Below are 20,023 nucleotides of genomic sequence, written 5' to 3'. Positions count from 1 at the left end.
GTCCTCAGGAATCTGTAGGATGACCCCAAGCCTCAGTCTGTTTACTATTTCTTCATGACCAGAAGTCATACTGTCTAGGTAGGAAACCCACCGGATAGATTTCTCAGTGCACCACTTGAGGGGACACACAATGTCAACTCATTTCACCACTAGTGAAGTTAATTTTTTGACAGAGAGAGATCACAAGTAGGTAGAGAGGCAGGCGCAGAGAGAGAGAAAGAGAGAGAGGAGGAAGCAGGCTCCCTGCTAAGCAGAGAGCCCGATGCGGGACTCGATCCCAGGACCTTGAGATCATGACCTGAGCCTAAGGCAGAGGCTTAACACACTGAGCCACCCACACGCCCATGTGAAGTTAATTTTATCATATTGTTTCCAAGATTTCTCCCCTGTAAAGCTGAAGTTTCCCCCTTATTAATTAACACCTTGTAGGAACATATTGCAAGATTAGGCCAAGATCTTTAAATAAGATCCTCTACCAGTCTTAGCCTTACATACAAATGAATCAATCACCACTACAATGGTTGCCAAATTATCATTCCTTCTACAATTATCAGTTGACATTCAACAGTAGTTTTTCCTCCTTTCTCACTTATTTATTCACTTACTTACTTAATCAGTATAGATTCTTGGGTTCCTATTTTAGTCAGTTAAGGTCCCTGTCTAGCCTAATGAAACTTACTGAGAACAAAATCCCAATTCTATCTTTAATTTAAAAATTCTATTTACTCAGGGAACCTGGGTGGCTCAGTGGGTTAGGGCCTCTGCTTTCAGCTCGGGTCATGATCCCAGGGTTCTGGGATCGAGTCCCGCGTCGGGCTCTCTGCTCGGCGGGGAGCCGCTTCCTCCCCTCTCTCTGCCTGCCCCTCTGCCTACTTGTGATCTCTGTCAGATAAATGAATGAAATCTTTAAAAAATAAATAAATAAATAAAAATTAAAAAAAATAAAAATTCTATTTACTCAGAAGCATTCACAATGTGAACAATATAGCTGTAGCTTTTTTTCTTTTGCAATTACAGAGAGGTATTCCATTAATAAAACAATTATTTCCTATTAGCTGCACTGGAGACAACTGAAGATGACAAAACTACCACCACCACACAAAACTAGTTTCTGCTGTGCACAAACAAGAACCTGCTTTCAATTTCCATGTCAATTAACAATCCTCATACTGTACTAGGAAAAGTTAGTGATTACTGAAAATACCACCAGGACAGGACTCTACATTTGACAGTGTGTAAACTATACAAAAAAAGACAACAGACAGTTTAAAAACAAATTTTACATAGCCTACATTTCAATTTTCAGTTTTTTTTTTTTTTAAGGAAATAGTTGTGTACAGGAAGGTTAAATGCTTAATAGATAAGAAAAAAACACCGCCCCACTCCTCATCATTTTATCTTCCTCCTCTTCCTTCTTTTTCTTGCTTTTCTCAGTCTTGATGACTCCCCACCTCCCCTGCCCCACTCAGCCTTGATGGCTCCTTCCCACTGCGCACCCCCCCACCTCGCATCAGGCTTTCCTTTAGTTCAGTACACAGCGATACTCTCTTTGTATTTTTCCTTCAGCTTAAAAGCCTTCTTTCTTAAGTCTGCTTGTCATCCACAGCAGTGATGTTCCATGGGTCTCCCAGTTTCTTTGAAACATCACCAATGGATAGGCCGGGATGTTCTCCTTTGATTTTTGGGGTGATACTCAGAACAAAGCAAGAAAAAGGCTGAAGGAGGCCTTTTAGGTGCACTGAGATCCTTGAACTCTTTTTTTTCCCCTTTAGGAAAGATGTAAGTTTTCATTTCTCTTTTACAGTGTACCCTATCCACCTTTGCCATGTCTTCTAATTTTTCTTTCCATTTGGCAGACATAGTCTTCTACCTCCCTGAGCACTTCTTAGAAAACTGAGTAGCTGACTGAAGCATCTGGGTGCTGCTTCTTGTGCTCCTACCAGTGAGTTTGCACGAAGAATGCATATGATGACATTCTGCCTCTCGGCTTCTTAGGATTTTCTCTGCCCATGTTTAATTACTCTCCTCAGTGAGGCAGAGTCACCCAATGCATCACTGCCCTTAGCGCAGTCTCTCACAAAACCCAGATTTTAGAAATAATAATTTCACACAGTGATACATATTATAAGAAAAATACAGTAAAGTGCCTAAATGGGATAAACAATGAACGGTAGAGTACAGAGAAGGAAGGTAGTTAGGAAAAAATCTCCAAGAGATTTTTCCTTCAACAGAGGACTGCTAATAAAGGAATTAGCCAGGGGCATATTTTGGAAAACATAATTTCATGCAAAGGGAATAGCTACTACAAAGGCTCCAAACCATAAATGGACTCTGCAAGTTTGAAGCACAGAAAAAGACCCATGTAAATAACCATACAAGAAGGGAATTTGTCTTACAGACATATGTGTACATCTCCCCTAATAAAGTCTAAGGTTCTTGCAAAAGAGAATATTATTCATTTTTATCTCTCTAATTGACTGGTTGATTCATTCATCATTTGTTCTACACCTAATGTATGCACTAGATACTCTGAGGCATTACAGATTTAAAAAGGTTCAAGAGAAAAGTCTTTTGTTAATAAGAAGTTCACAACTTAAGAGAGAGACATCTAAACAAATTCACTGCAACATAAAAGAAAGATACAATATAACAGAAGTATGAAGTTCAGTAACAGTACTCTATTTTCAGGCAGTCTCTTTTTTTCTAAAAATTGTCAAGCTTTTTGAAAGAGCAGTCTGCATTAATTCTCCTCCATTTTTCAATTCCCAATTCCTCCTCTGTGCACTGTAATCTCCTATCCCTAATATTAAAATAAAACAGTTTTTGTCAATGTCATTAATGACCTTGACAAATCCAAAAAATGCCTTTCAGTTCTCATTTACTTTAGGTTTACATCTTTTATAAAATACTAATCCTTCATCTCTTTTCTTTTAAGATTTTATTTATTTGAGAGATGGAGAGAAAGCACAAGCAGGCAGAGTAGCAGGCAGAGGGAGAAGCAGGCTCCCTGCTGAACAGGGAGCCTGATGCAGGGCTCAATCCCAGGACCCCGGATCATGACCTGGGCCTGAGCCAAAGGCAGCCGCTTAACTGACTGAGCCACCCAGGCATCCCTAATCCTTTGTCTTTTAAGACACCACTTCTTTTATTTTTCTCTGGCCTCTTAAGCAGCTCCCAGTCTCAATAACTGACTCCTCTCCTTTTCTTTCAGCTGTTTTAAGTTAGTCACACACATATATGAGGTAGTATAATCAATTACCATGTTCAATGATTCCCAAACTGAATCTTCTAGCCTTAATTTTTTCCTCAGCTTTCAATGCCTCTTGAATATCTCTATTTGGCCATACAGACAACCATCTCAAATTTAACATGTCCACCGTCACAAATTTCTCTATTTAAATCCCTACCATAGTAAATGATAGATTATCTAACCAGTCACACAAGTTAAAAACATGTAATCCCATACTCTTCTCTCTCAATTCTACCCAGATTCAAACAAAACTCTCAAATCCTAGATTCTATTTTTAATCCACTAGTCCCATCCCTACTTTCACTGTGACTCTGTTCAAGCCATGATGATTTCTTTCATCATGGCTTGAACAGAACCTTTTCACTGTTTTGCCAGAACACTTTCACCAATTCTGACAGAACCTTTTCACCAATTCCTCTATATATAGATTTAGTTTCAATCCATCCTTTACAATAATGCCAAAGGGATTGTTAAAAAGAGAAATTATACTCACTCTTCTGTCTAAATCTGTCATTTTCTCTCCATTGCCTTCAGGAAAGAAACCCACTCCCCTTCATACACTACCAAAAGGATCTTGATCATTGTGTCCCCCACTAATATCTCCAGTTCTTGCTTAATGATAATCCACATTTATTCTTTGCCATATCCAGTAATATACAACTACATGTTATATTCTTCCAAGGTTTATAAATGCCTTTCCCTGGTCTGCAATAGTCAGCTAAATTTAGCTGAGGTGAAGTTTCCCTTACCATCTCCTGCAACACACTGAATTCAATACTTCTCCTCCTATGATATTTCATTATCTTATATAGCCCCATTGTATCAATATTGTATCAATACTGTCTGCTGACAATCTGTAAACTCTCCAGGGACAGATACTTTGTCTTTCATTTCTAGGACCTAAGTGTCTAGAAGATTGTTTATAACTTAGGGCATTTATGGAAATATTGTATGTTCTTTTGCTTTACTTTGAAAATAAAGAAACATTTGGGTTTTTTTTCTCTGTAAAGGGGAGGTGGTGCCTGGGTGGCTCAGTCAGTTGGGCATCTGATTCCTGATTCCTACTTGGACAGAAATCCCACAATCTCAGGGTTGTGGGATTGAAACCTATGTCAGGTTCTGCACTCAGTGGGGAGCCTGTATGAAATTCCCTCTTTCCCTCTGCCCCTCCCTCCACTAACTCACTTTCTCTCTCTCGAATAAATAAATCTGTAAAAAAGGGCGGGGGATCTTTTTATATGGCCCTCAACATACTTTTTTGTATTATGAGTGAATGGTTTCCTCCTAAGAGAATTCATTAACTGTTTTTCTTTGGTAAATATTATTTGAGGCAGTGATTCTAAAACCAAGTAAAACAAATTTAAAAACTAAGAATTAGGAAGCAAATCTGACTCAGCAATTACGTTATCTCCCTCCCTGGGTTCTTCTCATTATTGTACTGCGAGAAAAAAACATTAAAAAATTCTAGTACAAAATATTTGTACATTGTCCTAATACAGAATTTCACTTATCAATTACAAATGACTTCATTTTAGATCCTGTACAGAATTTGTAAATAAGATTTTAATTAAGAAACAAATGGATAAAATTTATTTAAATCTATCTATAAAATCAACAGCAGGAGGTAAAACAATGACTTCTTACTGTAGAACTTGATCTATACTAATTGTGGAGGCCGAGAAAATTAAGACCATCCCACCTCAAGTTTAGCTGGTGTGGGAAACAGAGGCAGAAGAAAATCATTAAAATTCCTTACCTACTGACAAGCCCTTGAAACAGACAGAGTGGCTCTCCCCTGGGGACTTAACTGTCCTCACCTTGAGATTTTACTAAGGACAATCCTAGCCTGACCAACCCCCTACCCCAACAGGTCCAACCAGGATCCTGTAAGTCTACTTTAACAACTCCTTTATCTCAAACAAACAAACAAACAAACAACAATTCCTTTATCTCTAACCCTCCAAGAATGTGTCGAGAATCATTCCCAAGCATATGGCCCACTGATATACATCTAAAGGGTCTCACGAGAAGATTTTTATTATTGGTAATAAATAACCTTTCTCCCAACAATAGCTAGCCCCTTAAGGTCCTGGAGACCTTGCTTCCGAAAGTCTCTAGAGACTTACATCATCCATAATCCCCTTTGTCCTCACCCACCGTCAAGTCCACCCCTACTCTGCCTTTAAAAACTCTGACTGTAATCTGGTTCGGGGTCATACAAATATCTTGCGGGGTTGGTATTATTATTGCCCTTCTCCCTCCTTTTTTAGAGATGAGAAAACTGGAGATTACAGTGGTGAGATAATGTGAGCCATCTAATGCCAAAGCTGATGGTCTTAAACACAGTGCTATCCATACTGCCTCTGGCTCTCACTCAGAAAGGACTCAAGAGAATCTGTCCCTTGGGGAAAAAAACTTGCAAATATATCTACATGAGAACTTTAGGAATGTGTAAGGTCTTCAGATACCAAACAGATAAAAAGTAAAAACTGGTTGATCTATTACCAAACTGTTATTCAAATAAATAACAATGTGCTCTCTCACAGGAATCGCTCATTAGTTATTTATGACCTACTATCCTAAAGCTTTATCTCATCAGTTTTCAACACCAATTTTCAAAACTTTAGTCAGTGGCTAGGGTGTTTCCAGTGGAATGAGGGAACACCCAGCAGCCATCCCACTTTATTAAGTTAATAGAACAGTGAACACATAGGCATCCTATTGCCACTTGAGATAACCATAAAAATACAAGGAAATTTTAAATAACAGTACTTTTCATATCTACGCATTTCTTATCACATGGTAGCATTTTGGAATCTACACCTGCAAATCAGCAGTAAAAAATTACAAATAAGACTATGAGTTTGGCCCAATTAGTAAATTATATCACATACATAAAAAAATCAATTTTAGACTCTAGTAAGACTCATATAAAATAATATGGAGATAATTTTCTTCCCTTTTAAAAGTGTCTTCAACTAAAGAAAAATATTTAGAAAATAGCTTCTTCACATGTCATTCCTTCTCCCCAAATTAAAAGCTCCTAAAAGTAGGAATTAAATGTCTAGCACAGGGGCTGCATGCAGATTTTTTTTTATACAGGGCCAATAATTATCTCCAACTTTGCAGTCATAAATACTCGCATGTGCCAGCCTTTGTCATTACTCAACTCCGCCATTTGGTAGCGCAAAAGCAAGCTATACATATGTAAACAACTAAGCATGCCTTTGTTTGAATAAAATTTTATTTACAAATACAGATGGAAGGCTGGCTTTGACCCACAGGAGTAGTTTGCTATCCCTTGGTTCAAAGTGCTGCTCTTCCAGCTCCTTACCTACCACTCTACTAAACTCAGGAGATAGCAACAGCACATTATTTCACTACATTTTCCCTCAAAAAAATTCTAGATTATTTATCTAATTCAAATCAAAACACATAACCCTTCATAAAGTACAAGAAATAAATATTTACCATCCTATCATTTTTAAAGGATCCCCACAAGATACTTCATTAACGTAAAAAATTAAGTCATATTTTTATAACCTCAATGCAATGGCGTAACTTTATCCTCACCAAAATGAAGTACAAACACAATGTAATGATTTTTCTTGTTATTTCAGTTTATTACTATTTTTGAAAGATTCTTTTGAACATTACAAATACCAAATTTACTTTGTTTTGAGAAGTGAATTTAAATATTGGTATACTGAGCTTGAAAAAGGTAAATGTAATTTTCCATTACCATTTGAAAACAAATTACTGTTACAGCTATATCAAGCACTTTAACAAATATACAGATGCCTGTTTTCCCCTTTGAAAATCATGACCTATCAGAAAATTTCACTTTAATTTTGCTTCATAGAGAACGATGGAGATAAAAGAAAAGGTGAAAGAGGAGAATACTAATCTAAGAAATGTTCTGCAAATGCCTGAGTGGATTAGAGCCAGGGAAAAGATATGTATGGAAATCCTTTCCCACATTCTGCTGTTTATGCTATTTTACAGGTGACTAGGTACATGGGGAGGGAAGCAGATATAAATAAATCTCAGTTTACAAGCATATTTATTTAAAAGAGGAATCTGTAATTGTACCCAACTGTGTAAAATTTGCAGCTGCTCTCCAAAGACAGAGATAGGAATTTCCATTATAACTTCCATTTCCCAGTTTCTTACTTCAAAGAAAATTAAGGACTTTGTGAATGAATGCATACCTTCAGCTTACAGGGTAGCATTTAAGTACATGAAGAGTGTAGTAACTACTACCCTTAGTGTATATAATAGTTAATGACCTAAAAATAAACAGAAATATTTCCAAAAGTAATTTTCTCAGTTAAAGTTGAAAAGCTTTGCTTTTCTCCATTTAACAGGTTAAAAGAAACAAGAGCAAATAAGCCCAAAGAGCCTCTTTAAACACAACATCAAATATACTGAAGAATGAGGTGCTAAGGATAATATAAAAAGATACATTGGGGCGCCTGGGTGGCTCAGTGAGTTGGGGCCTCTGCCTTCGGCTCAGGTCATGATCTCAGGGTCCTGGGATCGAGCCCCACATCGGGCTCTCTGCTCAGCGGGGAGCCTGCTTCCCCCTCTCTTTCTGCCTGCCTCTCTGCCTACTTGTGATCTCTCTCTCTGTCAAATAAATAAATAAAATCTTAAAAAAAAATACATTTAATAATCTCCTCTAATTTGCTTAACACACTTTTGAAAAGCCCCTGGTATGGAGTTTAAATTATTATATGGTATTTTTATAAAATGTTAAACTGCATATTTGATATAATGCCGGGACTCACACTTACCCATAATATAGCACCATCATATAGCTGTACCTGTACTACAACATTTAGGAACTTTCCAAACTTCAATCAAGTCCAACTTCAAGTAAAATCTTTTATCATAGTAAGCGAAATTACCTGTATATCCAGTTTTTCATTAGAAGAAAAAAACACAAAAGTTCTGTTTCAAGTCCAACTATAAGCTATGTTTCTTCAATGCCATATATGAATTAAGATAATACTTCAAAAATTACTTACAGTAAATATCCGTCTGCCAGTTCGATCAAAAGTTACACAGTACACGGATGACAAGTGTCCAAGAATTCGTTTATGCATTTTCATGTGCTGATATACTGCTGTTGGAACAAGTCGTTCAAGCCTGTATTTCCCATTCAGCTTCCGTGAAAACAAAGTATCCGCTACCAGGAGAAAAAGGGGGGAAGTGAGTATAATACAGAAATTAATTTTCTTAAATATCATCTTTTAAGTATTCACATATTCCAACTTCTCAAATGTTGTAAAAATAGAGATGCTTTCTAATGTTTATGGGTCTGAGTTTTATGGGTAATTAAGTCAAGCACTATTATCCTAATTTTACAAATAAGCAAAGTCAGTTTATATGACTGAAGTCACAAAGTAAGTAAAACATGAAGCTAGGATTAAAATTTAGACTTCTTTACTCTCTGGCTAGTACTCTTAAAAAACCAGAAACATTTTACACATTATTTCTTTAAAATGCCCCCATGAGATACAATTTCCAACAAAAGCAGTTAAAACTGGATCCAGCAATTTCTACTTTTCATCAACCAGCAATTCTTGGACACACTAAATTTGACATGCCAAATGATGTTTTAAAAAACTATGCACAAATGAAGAGAGAGGAATAATTCATTGCATTATTTTAACAAGTAACTAAACTGAGGATCTTGCCAAACACCTGTATAATGATTCCTTCTCTAGAACCTATTAGCCCTTTTTTGTCAACTCATCCATTTTAACCATCTTTCAAGATATGACTGAAGTTTATCTTCTGTCCAGAGCCTGATGTGCTGACTTCAGCCCAAAATGTTTTCTATTTGAATGTATTTTCTATTCTGATAATCATAGACAAAGAAGGTACTCAGTAAATATATGTTGACTGATCTGCAGGCTCATTATTCACTTATAGATTCCTTTTAATATACTTTTTAAAATTACTTTTAATATAAGGCTTTTTTTCTGACCATGACTGCCATCTACTTTGCATAGTAAGCACTGCAGCTTCTTGCTTGAATTTAGTCCCCAAGAAATTTAAGCACACCTACAAAATACTATTTAACCTAGATTTAGAGTCCAGCAATTATGTCCTAAAGTTGATGAAATACAAGTATCTTGGTATAACATAAAATATCTCAGTACTTATTGTTTTATTCCTGTACAATAAGTGTTTGGCTCACACTATATTTAAAAGCAAGAAAAAAAAATCTTGGGGACTTGTGAAGAGAAATGTAGAAAAATGCTCTGTATTACATTTCAAGGAATAATTACATTACATTTACATGTTCTTTTACTACATCAATTATTTTATATTCTAGCAGAATATACCTCTTTGCTATTAGCACATAAATTCTATGCTGCCATTTATTTTTAACATCTGGGAATATCTGAGATAAGCTCTGACAGTTGTAAATTAGCTTATTTAGGCTTAAGCTGGTTGCACAATAACAGTGATTTACTGTTTCTAACAAACCTGATACATTTTTCCTTATGCACAGAAATCTTCTGGTAAAAGACTTCCTCTGGTGTTTTGGTTCCAAACTGATTTAGATCAAGAATCACACAAACCTACAGACACCAATTGTCTTGTCAAAGGAGAACTTATCCAATACTAAGGATTGGATCCAAACACTAAACACTTGTATCCAAACACTAAAGATCCATGATATCTCAGACTCACCTGTCTAATCTGTAAGAAATTAAGTGATGACAAATGACACAAATGTTGACAGTGTTACCAAGATACAGTTAATTCCCTCCATCCAAAATTTACAAAGTTCTAAAAATGACAAATTTTTTAAGACATTCAATACTGTTCAGGTATAAAAATATGATTACTAGAAATAATTACAATATCAAAATTATTTTAATGATCAAATATATGCATATATGTCAAAATTTTTAAAAATAAATTCGTTATAAAGACCATTTAAAAATCGGAGTTGACCGAGTATTTCCTAAGCAAAAAAACACTTAAGTAAAGAGAAAGAGAAATGCTGCTGCTCTCTTAAACAGTTTTTTCCTGAATCTTTCTAAAATGGGTTTAAATCTTAAATTTTATTTCAGGAGTCAACTGAAAAAGAAAGAATATCCCTTTCAAAAAGCTACTTTACAAAGTCAGCTTTACAAATCAAACTTTCCAGAGACATTATTTGAAATATATTTATAGTTAATACTATAATTCTGTACTACTTTTTGTTATGCTTGGCTACCAATTAACTACTGAATATCTATTCTATGACTCTATCCCAGCCAAGTCCTTGATTTCATACAAATTACAAACCTGTGTAACAATAACTAAAAGATAACCAAGAGAGAATAGAATGTATAATTCACCAGTAATAACTTGCTGGACAAACTTGATAGAGGGAGTTAGAGAAGAAAATAAAAGTATGGTTCAAAAGTTGAAGTTAACCTGAGGAAGCTGAATTTGTAGGCCCAACCAGATCAAATCGGTAGAGAATTTTTACAAAGGTAGAGAGAAGGATGTTCTAGGACTCTGATCCAATGAATTAATATTTTCTTTCACTATACCATTTGCATAATGTCTATCTCCCTTACCAGATCATAAATACCCTAAGGAAAGAAATTCTGTCTTATTCATTTTTCCCACAACTGAGTGCAGAACCTTTTAAATAAAAAATCTTAGTTAATAAGATACACAAGATGGTTCAATTTAATCTATAGTTATATGTCAGGAAGGCAAATGGCAATTATTCACTTTCTAAAGAAACTGTTAATAGACTAATTGGATTTTTGAGTAAAAAGGAAATGTCTCTTGGATTATAGAAACTCCTTAAATTTTATTAAACTAGAACATCAATTTTTAAAATGAGCGTGGTTAAACAGATCTAAGGGGTCACAAAGGAATAAGTTCCTTATACATTATTATAGTTTTAACCTTAAATCAAGTAGCATATAGGACTTGGTTTGAAAGGACATTTATTTTCCTAAGTATGGCGATGAGAAATATTCTTAAATTAAGGCTGCCAAAGCAAATTTCTATCTTCCTTCATTTGGCACATTCTTTCCTACTCTCTTAAGGCCAGTTAAAATGTCCTCTGCTAGTAAGACTGTAGTGAACTTCAGAAGCAACCTAACTGGTTACCTTACAACATCACTCCTGTGCTCAAAACTACAATGATCTTCCTTTTATTCAAAATAAATACCAAATCCTTTACACATCAAGCCTACTAAGGCCATGCATAATCTTGTCTCTCATCATCTCTCTGATTTCACTTACTACTTGAGACCCTTTATTTAATCTGCTCCAGCCACTCTAATCCCCCGCCCCCATTCTCCCAACACAGAAGGAACATTCCTCATGTGGGGTCTCTGTACTGACTATTCTCTTCGGGTAGAATACTCTCCCCACATATAGCTAATTACTTGACCTCTCCAACTTTTTTCTCAGATTTCTGTCACTTCTCAATGAAGCCTAACCTGATCAGTTCATTGAAAACTGCAACTCATTCCCTACCACCACCTAGAACTCCTGGTCCCTCTTCATTCAGCTCTGTATTTGTTCTTTCTCCATCACTTACCAACAGATTGCATATATTTATTTGCTCATATGTTCACTGTTTATTTCCTGCCCATTCCCCACCCCTACAATTTATATAATAAACTCTGTATGTACCAGATTTTGTCTTTTTTGTCCTTAATATTGCCTAAAAGCTGACAATGATGGCTGGCACTCAGTAGATGATCAGTATGCATTTGGTGAATTTAATAAATTACACATATAATAAAACAATTAGGTTTAAGGAATAAAACTAAAATGGAGGATTTACTGAACAGATTATATACCCAGAATCTCCCTAAATAGTTCTTCATTTCAACTGCTCTGCTAAATAGATTTAATCTGGAAGGAAAGAGAAAAGTAAACATATTTTACTCAATTTCCTAGTAAAATAGAACTGTAAATAAAATAAACGTTCCATGGGGCGCCTGGGTGGCTCAGTGGGTTAAAGCCGCTGCCTTCAGCTCAGGTCATGATCCCAGCGTCCTGGGATCGAGCCCCGCATCGGGCTCTCTGCTCTGCGGGGAGCCTGCTTCCTCCTCTCTCTCTGCCTGTCTCTCTGCCTGCTTGTGATATGTCTGTCAAATAAATAAATAAAATCTTTAAAATAAACGTTCCAGAAATCACTATTACCCATTTGAAATATCAGTCTCTTTAAAATATGAAGAGGGGTGCCTGGGTGCCTCAGTCGGTTAAACGACTGACTTTTGATTTTGGCTCAGGTCATGATCTCCAGGTTGAGGAGCAAGGGGGTGCTCAGCATGGAGTGTGCTTGTCCCTCTCCCTGTGCTCCTCCCCTGTTTGTGTGCTCTCTCAAATAAATAAAATCTTTTTTTTTTCAAGATTTCATTTATTTATTTGACAAGCAGAGATCACAAGTAGGCAGAGGCAAGCAGAGAGAGAGAGAGGAGGAAGCGGGCTCCCCGCAGAGCAGAGAGCCCGATGCGGGGCTTGATCCCAGGACCCTGGGATCATGACCCGAGCCGAAGGCAGAGGCTTAACCCACTGAGCCACCCAGGCGCCCCGTCAAATAAATAAAATCTTAAAAAAAAAAAAAAAGTGAAACTAACTAAATAAGTAAAATTTGAAGCGAGAAAAGGAACAAAATGAAGAACACTGTCATCAATAGCAAATCATTCAACAGTCTTTGAAACAAAGTGTATGTACACAAATCTATATAACTATTAGAGATTAACAAAAGGCCCACAATTTCTTAATGTTAGATAGAACTACATACTTATCTAACCAGTAGATTCATATCCATTACTTCTCTAGGTTTAAGGATAATAAGTCAAATACCCCCCAAGTCACTCTTCCCCAGTTTATACTTATTTTTCAAGAATTCTTTTTTCTAATCATAACACTAATGTGTACTCAGTGTAGAAAATAACAAAGAAGAAAAATCCATTAATTCTATCAGTCACTTTTAAAATGTTTACAAAGATTTCCCTCATAAACAGCATTTTAACAGCTCTGCTGTATTCCTTAATGAAGTAAGAGTTAACCTCTAAGCTTGACAGACTTATGTTCAAACCTGATACTAGGGGGACTTTAAGTAAGTTTCTCTCTCTCTCAACTTTAATTTCTCTGTTATGTTTCTCTTTTTAAGATTTTATTTATTTATTAGAAAGAGAGAGAGACAGAGAGAAAGACCGCACAAAGAGCACGAGCCAAGAAGGGGGGACGCAGAGGGAGAGGCAGACTCCCAGTTGAGCAGGGAGCTGGATGTAGGACTCTTCCCAAGCCACCCAGGTGCCCCTAGTTATATTTCTAGAAATATTTTCCACAATACACTTGACTTTCATATTAATGCTGTTCTTTGACATCTCACAATTTCACAAATTTTAGTCAATTCTTTCAATACTTTTTCCTTCTTAAAATAATTTCTTCTACTGATTTAATATGAAGAGTCCTAACCAGTCAACGGTATAATAAATATCCATTTACATTTCCTTTTACTTCCCTGCGGTTTAAAGTTCTCACTTACCTCCTTAATTTATCTGGACTTTTAGTATATATTGGGGTGAACCTCTAAAGATATTTTTTTTCTCCTCCAAGTAACCATTTGTTCCAGACTTTTCATTTACTCATCTTTTCTACCCCATTAAATTGTGATTATCTTATCTTACAATTTCTGTGCTAGATCACTGACCTCGTGTCTATTTATATGCCAGTAGCAAAATTTTGATTTTATAACTAATGATGTCTTAATATTTATCTGGCTATTCTTCATCATTATGCATCCATTTTAAATATCTCAGTCCTGATTATTATCTAATTTGAGGATCACTGAGAAGTTAAAAAAATAAATTTGTTGGAAATGTAAGGTTAATTTCATTCACTCATAAATGAAATAACTCCCAGAGTTTCTGTAAATAAAATGCAAAAGTAGTTATAATTCATAATTAATAACCACAAAAACAGTTCCTAAATTAAAGTAGAAAAGAGTGAATTCTGGATAATCAGTACCTAGATTTCATTCTAATCTCCATGATCTGTGTTAATAAAGGCTTTCTAAATGTAAAATTAGTAACTCATAACTATAAAACAAAAGTTTGGAAATCTGTAAAACTAAACTTGAGTGAACTACAAAACTGGTAATAAACATGTAAGCAAGACCACATGAAAACAAATTCGAAACTGCTTTATTGCTAGACAATAATTAGTATTCCCAACAAAATAATGCTAGATTCACAACCAGGCACTCAGAGGGCAATTTCTATAGAAATGACCTTCCAAGTTCATTACAAGTCCAAAAAATTGCCTACATGTGGTGTTGGTGATTTCAAATTTTCCATCAGATAAATGTATTGTGCAGTGTAAGATAAGTGATTAGGTGTAAAATTACATAAAATTTTCTTCATTTTAAAGAACCACAAAAATGTTCTAATGAAAAGGAAATATGACTATGGGGTCACGAAAAACAGCCATATAAATCTCTAAAAGAGAAGTTATGCTAAAGCCAGGAATCAAATACCTTGAGAAAATAGCTGTGAAGAGGAAAAAGACATCAGGGCTTATAGCTAGAGAGGGACTTACTAGAAGGACTTCAAGAATCTAATGACAGAAAAAGTCTTATCTGCTTCAAACAACAACATAAATACAACACAATACCTGATTTGGTGAGAAAAATGACTATCGAACACTATTATGATATGTAGCAGGTTTGGAAAATAATGGCTAATATTAATGAGTGCTTCAGTAAATGCCAGGGACTTTAGATATATTCTCATTTAGTTTCACCCATCTTTTAAAGTAGGTACTACTATTATCCCCAATAAGGGGATATTCCTTACCAGTAAGGAAACTGAAAGACAACATGTAACTTTCCCAGAAATGAGGCCCAAGGGTTCAATTCAGGCAGTCTGATCCCAAAGGGCACACTCTTACTAGGTAGACAGGTATTAGAAAAAAAGACTGAAATGAAATATGCTGAAGTATTAATAGCAGATAACCAGAGAGACTGATTTTTGAGCTACTCTCTGTTTTCTAAGTTTTCTCTATTAAGCATTTGTTCATTCTGCTTAATTTTTTAATTAAATGAAGTCTATCAGTCTACCTGAAGGAACTCAAAAGAGCAATATGAAAAGTATAAATGGTCTAAAGAGATTAACTTAAATTCAAAGAATGAGAAAAACAGGCCCAGGGATAAAGATGCAAAAAATTTAAATTTATTTAATCATAAAAAAAGAAACCCTCAACACTAAGTATATTGAAGTATCAGAATTGTATACTATAAAACACAATAACCATTGCCAATTTGACAATGGATTGAATGATAAACTACAAAGAATTCACATCTGGTTTGGTTCAAAAGCCATAAAATAACACAAAGTGCCATCAATTTTGTTTATAAGTTTTGCTTCTAAAATCTATCCCATTAAATTTTTAAAGTACAAAAGAAATACATCAAAGATTATGTAGGTTCAATTTTATTTGGCAAAGAATTGCATAAGAAGGAATTTTTTAAATTAATTTATTTTAATAAACATATAATGTATTTTTATCCCCAGGGGTACAGGTCTGTGAATCGCCAGGTTTACACATTTCACAGCACTCATCATAGCACGTACCCTCCCCAATGTCCATATCCCCACCACTCCCTCCCGTCCCCCCTCCCCCTAGCAACCCTCAGTCTGTTTTTTGAGATTGAGATAAGACGGAATTTTTAACATTTCACAATTGAAAAGCTTACTGCAATAATTTTCCTGAGGTTACTAACATAGACATGAGTAGGAATTAACAACCAAATATTCATAATTTAAGGGCCAGAGATAATATGGGGAAATAATTCAACACAAACTGGTTTATGTTTACACCATCATCTGGTCTTTATGTCATCTTGCAACAATAACTAGCAACCAACCAACATAAGAACAAGACAAACAAATCACTATTACTATAATGAACAAAATTCCCAACTTTAGTTAAAGTAGCAAGGGGCTGCAACGTTAGGACAATCCTGTGAACAGGTTTTGTCCCCAAAAAAGAGGAAGGAAAGAGAGAAGAGAAAAGGGAAATAATCACCTGGGTAACAGAGTACCCATTAGAGCCTGTAACTAAAATAATTAGAATGCACAGTAGCTACCCTCCAAATCTCTACATAGTCAATTCGGTGTTCAGTTGTACCTCCTGTATGAAGACATCATGTTTTTAAAATTTAGCAGATACTACAAAGATAAATAAGGAGAACTCAAATACTGAAATAAAATACAGAAAGTAAAGAGATGATTCTAAGAGTAAAGCAAAAAATCTCAAGAACCAAGTATGTAACAAGCACAAACATAACAAACCCCAATACACACACATTATAACTACTAGGACTCTAACTTACTAGAATTGTAAAATTACTTGATTTGTATTACTCTTCCTCCTCTTTTCTCTCTTGGAAACTTGTCTGATACTACTTTAATCAGAAAATAATATAATGCCATAATATTATCAGTTTTAAATATTTTTAAAATGTTTTATAGTAATTTTAATAAAAACTCATTCTTTAAAAGTTATGTAGTTTTATACCAAACATTTTAATCATTCCATTTTAAATTAAGAAGCATTTATACAGCACCTACATGGGCCAAGTATGAACTAAAGGATGTAACAAAGAAAAGACACAGTACTTACCCCCATGGAGACTGCAGTCTAGCAAGGAAGACAGATATGAAACAAGGACTTACAAGAATAAGTATCAGCAAAAAAAGGGTTCAGAAAAATCTTGAAATATACAGTAGAGGGTCTTAAATATATGGCAGGGGAAGGAGGGATTGGATATCAGCGAGTCAGGCTTTTCTGAGAAACGCACACTTAAACTAAGACCTGAAAAATGGAACAGCCAAAGAATGTTGGTGGGAAGGGAGCATATTCTAGGTTGAGGCAAGAGCATGTGCAAAGCTCCGAGACTGGAAAAAATACAGTACTCAAGCTACATAAGGAAGCCAGGTAAGCACACAGAGCACAGGGGGCAAGCATGGAGAAAAGAGATGGGAAAGTAGGGGGCAGACTGCAGAGTGCTTTCTAAGCTACGGTCAGGCTTTCTGGACTATTTCCCCAAAACAGTTAAGTTGAAGGTTTTCAAGGAGAAAGTAAGGGGAATATAAGATTTGCTTTGGGATAAACAACTGCAGTTTTATCTCTTTACCACAATAAGAACAGATCAGAAGAATCTGACTAAAAGCAAAAGCCTATTTTGCAAAGAAACAAAGGGTTCAAAAAAAATTTCATTTTAGAAAAAAAATTAAATCAGTCTGCTAACAAGATTCTTAAGCCTTTTTCAAGGAACTGAATGATTTTCTCTCAAATTATTTATCTGGTAAGAGATAAACTTTAAAGAACATACCACGTTTTATTCTTTCTAAAGTTCTCACTCTGAAGCATACTTCCAAGGCTCCTATACCTAAATCAATAAATGGACACAGGTGGTACAAGACTAATGCATAAAGAATTTCACAGAGAAAGCAAAAAGGTGCTAAATAAATGTGACATAAAGTTAAATGCATAAGGTCAGAAAAAAATACCAGGGATAACTGAGTTGGACACTACTTCTTAAGGTTCAGTTTCTTCAATAACATAGGGGTATCTTGCAGTGTTGCTATGAAAAGCAAACAAGACAAAATGTATTTGTAAACTCAAAGGTATTATATATATACTAACATTTATACTGACTCCTTAAAGAATCAAACCTTCATCTTATAAAAGTAAGTATTACTGAACACAGGTTTTCTTTTACTTTTTTAAAGACTTTTGTGGGAGATCATTCTTCTCCCTGGGTCTTCCTTAAGGAGTGGAACAAATTGCTCCTCTATTTATATAAATATCTACTCAGCCTGATCATGGACTTCCCAGTTTCAAGATGGCTAGAAGATGTTCAATCGTTAACTTCAAAGGTTCCCTGAAGAAATTCAAAATAAAAAGTCAGAGACTTTATGAAAAAAATAAGATAATTTGCTTCACCTATATAGATATGAAATTCAACATTAAACCCAGTAAGCAATCTGGAAAAATAGGGGACACAAACTAAAAGGGGTAATGACTGACTAGTGCTTCCTAATTACTATTCCAACTGTTTGCCAGACATACAACAGGAAGGCAGGGCGCACAGATGATACCTCTCATCACAACTATGACCTTAAAAAGAATCTCCTCTCATTATTTACAAAAAAGAAAAGAAAACACAGCTACAAAGGCAACAATTTGAACTCACCTAAGTAAACCGTCATTCTTCAAAGTGTTTCCCCTTTTTTGGTCAATCATAAGTTTGAAAAGAAATTTAAGCAAAAGAAAAAGTATAAATAATAATGTCTATTTTATATATTTGGTACTTTGGCATAATGAACATTAGCTTTATTTCCCTTAAAACAAAAACACGATACATCTTAGGAGTCTCTCATAGCTACCTGTTCTTAGAAGACAAAAAAAGGAAGTAGGGAAGGGGGAAGGAGAGGAGTAAGCAGAAGAGAATTAAAGAAACAGCCTCTGCCAAATATTTTTCTTGTCCCACCCTATTCATTAATTACATCAATTACCTACCAGCTCTTTGTTTAATATTTACTAATACTGAGGAATTGGGTCCATAAAGAGCAATGAAACATAATCCACTGATAGATAAATGGATAAGGAATTTGTGGTATATGTGTATATATAAATAATGAAATATTACGCAGCATCAAAAAAAAAATGAAATCTTGCCATTTGCAACAATGTGGATGGAACTAAAGGGTATTATGCTAAGTGAAATAAGTCAGTCAGAGAAAGACATTATCATATGATCATATGATCTCACTGATATGTGGAATTTAAGAACAAGGCAGAGGATCATAGGGGAAGAGAAGAAAAAAATGAAACAAGACAAAACCAGAGAGGGAGACAAATCATAAGAGACTCTTAATCTCAGGAAACAAACTGAGAGTTGCTGGAGGGGAAGGAGGTGGGAGGGATGGTGTGGCTGGGTGATGGGCACTGGGAAGGGTATTGTGGTGAGCGCTATGTATTGTGTAAGACTGATGAATCACAGACTGTACCCCTGAAACAAATAATATATTATATGTTAATAAATGAATAAATATAATCCACGCCCTAAGAGTATCATAGAAAAAAATAAAGGTAAATAAAGATCATTCAGGGGACAGATTAAAATATAGAAGCCAAGACCAAAAAATAAAAACCTCCAAACACAGCTAAGTCAGAAATCATTAGACAACAGAGATTATAAAACTATTAAGACTAGAAAAACAGAAGTAAATGTTAGAAGAAGACGAGTTCTAAAAGAAAAAAAATGGTTACTGAGAAAATAACAGGTCAAAATGAATGAATTTAAATAAGTGACGAGTAGTTGCCTAACTGAAGATAAAGTATGGACTGAGAGCAAAAAAGGCACAAGACAACAGAATATCAGGCAAAGAATAAATGAACAGAAAAGAAAGCACAGATTATTACAACCTTATAATTTACTGAATTATGTGTCAAATGTTAAATTATATGTTAAACCTTATAGATTTATAATAATGTACAATATTTCTGATATTTATGCAAGAAATATAGTCATATGAGGAAAAAAATAACCCTGTAACTTCCAGATCTCAGCCAAGTGCCAAATATGTTAAGAAATTATCAAGTATAGAATAAATCACATACTGGAATGTAGCAAAACATAGCAGTGAAAATAAAAAGCGTTAAGAACCTTCTCTTCAAAAAAGTACTCAAGATTTATTAGCAAAATAATTCATT

General features: G+C 35.1%; 1 protein-coding gene and 1 pseudogene across 3 annotated transcripts in view; both read right to left on the bottom strand.

Annotated features, from left to right (window-relative positions):
* Positions 1 to 20,023, bottom strand: part of PHIP (PHIP subunit of CUL4-Ring ligase complex) — a 127,458-nt gene that overhangs the window by 84,907 nt on the left and 22,528 nt on the right. For both annotated transcript variants that reach the window (XM_080805754.1, XM_080805755.1), the window contains exon 7: positions 8,281 to 8,441. In XM_080805754.1, coding sequence (XP_080661880.1) covers positions 8,281 to 8,441 — 161 coding nt within the window. The remainder of the gene's footprint in view (positions 1 to 8,280; positions 8,442 to 20,023) is intronic.
* Positions 1,390 to 2,011, bottom strand: LOC308345102 (high mobility group protein B1-like; annotated as a pseudogene). The gene has a single exon. The product of its transcript is annotated as a high mobility group protein B1-like (transcript).

This window comes from Martes martes (assembly GCF_963455335.1).
Source record: "Martes martes genome assembly, chromosome: 6".
In the NCBI taxonomy this organism is placed as follows: Eukaryota; Metazoa; Chordata; class Mammalia; order Carnivora; family Mustelidae; genus Martes; species Martes martes.
Note: the sequence above shows the minus strand (reverse complement) of the source record. Positions and strands in the feature narration are given on the sequence as shown.